Raw genomic sequence first — 7,841 nt, 5'->3', positions numbered from 1 at the left:
AGACTGAAATTCTGCTGGAGGCAAAAGGCAGTCTTTATTTCAGTATCTGAAATAACCCAGTTGCAGAAGTGGCTGAGGAAGAGGGCATGCTCCTTCTCTCCTTACGAAAAAGAACCTGGATATTGTTGGGAGGCATCCGAGAGTCCCCCCAGCCTCAGCACCCAGTCACCTGCCCCATCTCCCTTAAGAGGAATACGTCTAAATTCCATGTACCCGACGCTGCCGCTGCAGAAAGGATAGGCCACAGGGAAGCTCTACAGGAACCCTTTATCCCCAGCCCGTACAAGCAGAGAGACATAAAATTCCCTACCTTTTCTCATGGCCAGGCCCGAAATTAGCCCCCTGTTCCCACTGCACACAGCGAATTCAGTTCATACACTGTGATTGGATTAGGCAGGGTAGAGGTGACCTTGGGTAAGTCAAACATCGTCTCTGAGGTTCAGCATTTCCCTCTGAAAAATGGGAATAAACACCCCATGATCTACTTGCCTCATAGAGCGTCTGAATGGTTAGTATACAAATACTGGCAAAAGTCTCTCTGCAGGGCAGATGTTGTGGAAGAATGGCACCCTTAGAGAGTTGGGGCCTAGTCCTCCAACCCACCTTCTTTCAGCTAAATCTCATTCAAATGTGGTTTCTTAGTAGATAGCTACATTTTGAGTCTCTGGTTCAGTTATCTTTTACAGGGTAAGTTAATTATTCTTTTTAGAGATATAGCTACCCCTAGCATATATTAAACAAATAACTTTTAGAAAAAGGTGTAAATAGCGTTTATTAACATCGCTTAGAAATAAATCATATCTCACAATAAATTAGCACGAAGTTTCCTGGACAGAGTTCTTCCAACAACGTTCTGCCAAAGGTGCTGGGGGGAATCATAGACTATTGTATATTTTTAGAAAATCAGGATAAATTATATAAATTATATATTTAAAGAGAGAATCTATTTCATTACCTTGACAGCACAATAAATAGATAAATAACAAACAGTTGATTGCCATTAGAAAGATGTGGTTCTTAAATTACATTTACATTATAGATATGTACATGTACAATATGCACAGAGATATAATCAGATCCTCAGTCCAGTCTGGGATTTCTCAGGACACAAACTCAAAGGGCGGTTCGTTTTCTATGTTGTTGAAGGAAGATTTGCTGTTGAGTTTTCTAGGGTCCTCTGGGGTCCACACTTTGGCTGTTCGGATAATATTTTGTTCTTTGAGTTGTTTTTCATCAGTCCACGAGAGAGAGTGTCCCGCGAGGGGAGGGAGGCCGTAATCCGGGTCGCTCGGGGAGGGGGACCCTAAGGGGATGAGAAGAGAAAACGGAGGGTGAATATCCCACCCTATTCCCAGCAGATCCCCGCAGTGCGGTGGGGTCCACTCCCCGGTGCCTCGACAGAACAGGCGTCTTAGGTTACATTACAATGACCCTTTCCCTCCACTCCGCAAGCCCGCAGCGCTCTTTCCCCAGAATCCCACGAGCTACATGTTCATCCGGGTCGTGCGCCCTCTGAGCCGAGGTTAAAGTGGCGGGAAAAAAACATGAGAAATGCCAACTCGCGCTCAAGGTCGCTGGTGCCCACGGACCATCTGTCCATCCGTCGGTCGGCTTGTCAGCCTATTCACTTGTCGAGCCAGTCCTTCCAAGACCTTCCCGCACCCATCCCCGTCTCCCTGAGCTGGAAAGCGCACACACGCACACACTTACGGGTGCCCCGATGGCAGATGATGACCTTCTGGGCCTGGCTCCCCGGGCTGTCCCCGCCCAGGCGTCCGCCACCACAGGACCCCCGGCCGCCCCCCGCGCCGCCGCGCAGTGGCAAGTCGGCCTGCACCAGCTCGCTGAGGAAGTTGATGTAGCCGATGGCCAGGCGCAGCGTATCCACCTTGGAAAGGCGCTTTTCGTAGGGCAGCGTGGGGATGTGAGAGCGCAGCCCCTCAAAGGCGTCGTTGATGGACTGCATGCGCCGCCGTTCGCGCACGTTAGCCGCCTGTCGCAGCTGCTGCAGCTCCGCCTCCGAGCGCACCCGCCGCCTCCTCCGCGCCGCAGCCGCCGCCCCGCTCAAGCCCCGCAGCTGGCCCCCCGGGGACAGCACAGCGGCCCCAGCGCAGGGGTAGGCCAGGCACGAGGGCGGCGAGCCAGGCGAGTAGGGGAAGCCGCCGGGGGGCGCCCCCGCCTCGCAGCAGTAGTCACCGCCACCGACGTCAAGCTCGCCCGGGCCCCCCGTGGTCAGCGGGGCAAGTGCGTGCGGGGCGGCGGAGGGCGCGGACTGCAGCAGCAGGCACGCCCCGTCGCGGTAGCAGTACTCGTGCAGCTGGTGGCTGAGGAACTCCACCTCGGCCTGCTCGTCAGCCAGCAGCTCATCGCCATCCTCTAGAGGGTCCCGAGAGGACTGGTCGGTGAAGAAGTCCTCCTCGTCAAAGTAAGGAGACGGGAAGGCGTCGAGGCCCCCGGGGAAGTGCTCTAGCAGCACCGCGTCCATGCTCTGAGCCGCCACGGGCTCGAAGGAGGGACTGGTAGCCTGAGGTGGTTCTCTGGAAGTTTGACGTTGCAGTTTTTGCTTCTCTGGCAGGCTCCTCTCTCCCCGTTTCCCGGGTCCTTGAACTCGAGGCAGTGGGGACGGCCCGCCGGCTCCCCGCTCCTGGCCTCCCTGGAGTGCCCACGTCGACTGCGCTCTAGCGGCGCTCGCGCTACGCTAGGGAGGGTTGTGGCCGACTTGCTGCAGCTGAGGGCCGGCACGCGAGGATTCTTATAACTACATCCACAGGCGCGTGCCAGGGACCCGCGGCGCCAGCCAATCACCGAGCGGGCGGGGAGGGGCAGGGGGCCCGGCGGCGGGCGAGAGGGCTGGAGAGGCTCTCTTCGGGTTGGGAGCTCCGGGGAAGGGGAGGAGGCGGGGTCTACGCTGCTTGGGGCCCCTACTGCTCCACCCGGCCGGTTCCTCCGGCGAGTGCCTGCGGGGCGCACCGCTCCAAGGACACCTGTAGCCTGCGGCGCCCGCCGCCAGTTTGCGCGCGCCGCGCAGACTGCCCCGCATCTCTGAGCTAGGGTAGTAGCGCACAGATCTACAAAAGGTCCTAGGGGTGCGCTCTGACGGCCCAGATGGTGGAAGCTGCTTCCTTCTGCGGGGTTGGCTCAGAAAATACCTGCAGCCAGGGAGGTCCACGTTGGTGCTTTTCGCTATCCCCATACCCTGGGCGCGCTGGCCTACGGCTGGCCTGGCTTCTATTTCATCCTCGCAACTTTGAAGACCTCTTGTAAAGTTTGGCACAGTCTACGCCAGTGGGGTTCGAAGGCATCGCAGTCCAGCCTCCGTAGGCGTTACTGACGCTGAGCGGCCTAGGAGCACGAGCCTTCAGGCTGAGGGCTCTGGAGCCTGACTCTGGTGCGGGTGTCAGTCCTCAGCGACGCAGGGTCCAGGTCGGCCTCGCCTCCTCTGCCTTACGCGGCCTAGAAAAATAAAAGGGAACACTGGAGGGGCTGTCTCGCAGGGCAACTCAGTTGGGCATGTTTCGTGGGAGAGCAGATCGAAACCTAGGGGTTCGAATCAATAAAACCTGGTAAAGGAGTCAGCTGAACTGTCCGCTCCGGAGAAGTCCGGAGGAAGGGTGAGACGTTAAAGGACAGTGTGTGACCGTTTTCAAACTGGAGTCTCTCACCTTTCTGATAACCAAGACCATCCTTGATTTTTTTTATTTTTTCAAACTTAAACCCCCCGCCCCAAAACACACAACGTATGCGCTGTACCCACGCTTTGTAACAGACTGCGATGTAACACGAATTCCTCAGTTAAAGAGTAACAAACACTTTCAAGGTCGGGCAATTCCTGTTAAAAACCGAGTTCCCGCTTCCACCCCTGGAGAGTTACGAAATGCAGCCGGTGGCGGGTGTCGCCTCAATAGAGGACGGAGGCATGGTCTTCCTGGGTCAGTGGATTCCTTTTTTAGACACGTCCCACCAGAGGCTTCTAGTGGGTGTTCATACTCATCTCAACATCCAAGGCTATGCCTTTTAAGAATTGCTATTTAAACAAGCTTCTTGTTTTTAGACATTACACTGTATTTAACTGAATTCTGAGACAAATAGAAATTTATAAGATTAGAAGATCAGAGATTACTCAACCTGGGGTGGAGCAAGGATGGTTGTCAAGGACCTCAGACAATTTTAAGCCAAAGACTTACTGTTTTTCATCATACTCTGTCCTGTGTTAGCTTCTTAGCCCTTCCTAGTGAGGTGGTTGTCCTTAAAATGATGCAAATGTAGACAGGTTCCCTGTGTCAGAGCCCCAATGTCAGTGTCCCTCATTTAGACTTATCTTTCTCACCTCAAAAAGAGGGAAACTGTTGAGGGTGGGGGGTCAAGGGCAGGCATCTAACCAGCTGGTGGTATACATCCAATTCTCTTTACATTGGAAAGGCCTTCTTCCCCTTCCCTCACTTGGTTAGTGAGAACATGCCCTTGGGTCAACCTGACGACTTGGAAGGGTAACAAATGACTAGACTTCAATGCTTATCCCAAGTAATAGGTAACCATTCAGTGAAGAAAAGACTGGATTCCAGCCTATAAAGGCTCCCTTTAGGATCTGTCTCTGATAGATGTAGGTGGCTTTTGAGAAAGTATGTTTGTGTCATGGATATGTTTGTGGGGACATGACTTGGGGACATAGGAGTCAGTGAGTGTATATATGGATAACTTTTTACCCAGTGTGATTTTAGCAGTTTCCAATGAAAATCATCTTACATGTGCTTTATAAGTTTGCGGAAGGGTACAGAAATTTACTTAGGGCACGCAGGTGAGCTAACGCTAAGTAGGCTGCTGGTAGAAAGCCTTACTATCCTATGACGCTGAGCAGGGCATGGGTGTTCTAGAGCAGGGGTCCAAACTCATTTTCACTGGGGACTACATCAGCCTCGCGGTTGCCTTCAAAGGGCCGAAATAATTTTAGGACTGTATAAATGTGACTATTCCTTAACTATTAAATAGTTGAAATTACATTCGGCCCTTTGAAGGCAACTGCGAGGCTGACATGGCCTCCGGTGAAAATGAGTTGGACACCCCTGTCTAGAACACGCAGCTCCTAGACTGCATGGGAAAGCATGGGTAGGAGAAAAGAAAAGATATTCACCTGTGCCAGACAGCCCTCCTCATCTTCTCCCTCCATACCCCACCATTTTTTCCCTTTGAGGATTGCGGGCTATCTGCAGACTGGTACCACTGGGAAGTGAGAGATGGGCCTGCGGATGCTGATACTGGGATACTGGTGTGGGCATTAATGCATGGGAATGCACACACACGCATACACATCCTGTCCCTAAGTAAGTCAAGATTGTTCTTTTCTCTAGTAAAAAGAAGAAAGACTTCACCATTAGTAAAGGAAATTTTCTCTGGACCATGGAGGTCACAGCAGTGTAGATGGAGGCCCTTTGTCTCTTGAAGCAACAGGTTGGGTGAGAAGATGGCTGGGACAGAACCTTGTCTTGCCAGGTTACAGATCCAAACTCTCACTCCAGCCTCACCTTCCTCACTGCCCGGATCCTCAGAGCAGTTGGAGAACATGGAGAGAGACAAGATCAAAAGTTTCCAGGTACTTCATGGAGATCCAGGACACTGCTTCAGGCCTCTCTATGCTCTGTCCTCAGGAGAAATGTCCTCTAACCTTAAGAACCGCTGCATCATCCCACAGGCAGTGGCAGGGACACTTGGTTCTTTTTAGTGCCAAATTCTGGTGAGGCCTCGACATATTTTCAAGTCTTTCGGAAGGAACTCAGTGCTCGGTGTAGTGGGTAGACCCCACTACACCTTCAAGGATGCTTAGAGGCCTCTGCCATCTTGGAGGTGCTCAGTTTCAGACCTTCTGGAAAGGGCTATTGGGCATTAAGGAAGCCTTGTTGTACCTCTTTCTTCTTCCCTGCCTACTTCCCTCCCAGGGGTCTCAAGGATCTGAATCTTCGTTCATTCTTTCTCATTATATATTTCAAAACTCTCCCCAGCTTCTAGGAACAATGACCAAAGTCTTGGAACCCACGTTCTGGCTCCTTCCCAGGATGAATTTCGGGCAGAGCCCACTAATGAAGAATATGGCATCCAGGCTCTCCATCCTTCAGCTTCCCCTTCCTATGTTCCCATAGTGCTCAATGCCACTTGCCTGAGTCTTCCCTGACAGAGTCTAAACTCCATAGATACCAGGTGTCCCCAGAGTATTCCACTTCCCACTTAGTGCTTACAAGCAGGTACTTGTGGATGTGACTCATGGTCTATCTCCTCACTTGAAAATGGGTTCATATTAATTCCTCCTGACCCAAATTTACCCCTCCCTCATTCTTAAACACAGGGTGATGCTCAGTGTCTGGTTTGTCCTCTTCTGTGTCTTTCCCTCCCTTCTTTGCCACTGTCTTTCTCCCCTGTTCTGTGAAACCTTTCTTCTCCCCACTTGAGTGCCCTCATCAACCTACCCTTTATTCCTATAACCTTAGGAAAGAGTTTGAAAACTAAAATCATGGGTTAATGCTGAAAGATCTCTGAAGTCCATGGAGGTTTAGTGACTTCCCTAAGGTCACATAGCAGGTTACTGTCAGTCCTGATCCACCTCAGCTCAGTGCTGGTTCCACTGGCTGCTGAGAGAAGATTCCACTTCTGCTTCCATTCACTCATAAAAGGTATATTTGTATTGATGTGCAATGTAGTCAGTACAGGCCCTGTTGTAAACCGTCCCAGATTATCAAGTACCACCTTTTTGGTCACCAGCCTTGACTCTCCAGAGTCCTGGCTGCAACTCCTGATGTGCTGCAGAAGGAATCACTGAATGGTGCAATTCCCAGCATAAGACAAAATATGCAAAATTGAATAGAGGATTATGGGACTTACACTGGTCCTCAAAGTCATACTACATAGAGTGTGGATGTTTTATCCACTCAGAAGGTCTACTGTGACCATGTGACATTTTGTTCCACCTTAGAAGTGACTGGCATAGAAGATGCCAAATTCCTTGACTCAGTGTAAAAGGTCTTCCTTTAACTGCCTCCCCTCCATTCTCCTTATGTGTTTGCTTCACCATCAGTTGACTGTTCATATCATCAGATGCCATGCTGATCCCTCTCTGGTTTTCTTTGTTTCCCTCCTACTCTTCTTCCCACTAGTCTGAGCTCCTTGGTTTGGTTTGAAGATCTTATATTTATTCTATCATAAGACAGGTAAAAGGAAGAAGACTAACATCGAAGAGATGGGAATGAGCATTTGAGAGGATTTTCAGACATGTTTATCATTCACCCTCCTAATTCTGCAGGCTGAAGGGTATCTTTCCTATTTCAAGAAGTGAATAAGTGAGATTCAGCCTTAAATCTATGGTTGCATGGCCAGTAAGACAAAGGGTCAGAGTTAACACCAGGTTTTGGCTTAACACCGTATTTGTGTTATACAGCATCTGCCTGCCCCTCCTTTGTCTCTACATTTAACATAGCTGATTAAATAGGATTTTCACATGGATTGGCTTTATTTGCTCCTAATGCAGCATTGTGAGATAAACTGGCAGATCTTTTTATTATGTGCAAGTAATAAGATTCAGAAAGGCTAAGTAACTCTCCTACAGTGACACAGCCATCACCATGGAGCCTCCAACAGAAATAAGTGCATTTCCAGCACAAAGGGATAAGGCTGTCAACATCATTTTCCAGGTATTCCCATTAGACACTCTCCACTCTGAGGCTGCGCGGCCTAAAACACAAAACTGGCCTACGTCCCATGTGGGAACCAGGGCAGGAGGCACATGGTTGCAGCGAAACAGAAAATCCAAGTGTTGAATACCCACTGCCCTCCTTTTTGCCTTTACATTTCCAGTTGTT

General features: G+C 50.6%; 1 protein-coding gene across 1 annotated transcript; it reads right to left on the bottom strand.

The window, feature by feature from the left end:
* Positions 1–764: 764 nt before the first annotated feature.
* On the bottom strand, positions 765–2,713 carry PTF1A (pancreas associated transcription factor 1a). Its single transcript, XM_053923139.1, has 2 exons — positions 1,711–2,713; positions 765–1,303 (listed from the first exon to the last, which is right to left on the bottom strand). Exons 1-2 carry the CDS (start codon positions 2,483–2,485, stop codon positions 1,101–1,103), a joined length of 978 nt encoding a protein of 325 aa, XP_053779114.1. The 5' UTR covers positions 2,486–2,713; the 3' UTR covers positions 765–1,100.
* Between the last annotated feature and the right edge of the window lie 5,128 nt (positions 2,714–7,841).

Source organism: Desmodus rotundus, chromosome 4, assembly GCF_022682495.2.
Source record: "Desmodus rotundus isolate HL8 chromosome 4, HLdesRot8A.1, whole genome shotgun sequence".
Classification (NCBI taxonomy): domain Eukaryota; kingdom Metazoa; phylum Chordata; class Mammalia; order Chiroptera; family Phyllostomidae; genus Desmodus; species Desmodus rotundus.
The sequence above is the reverse complement of the archived record's forward strand: the minus strand, read 5'-3'. Positions and strand labels throughout refer to the sequence as shown.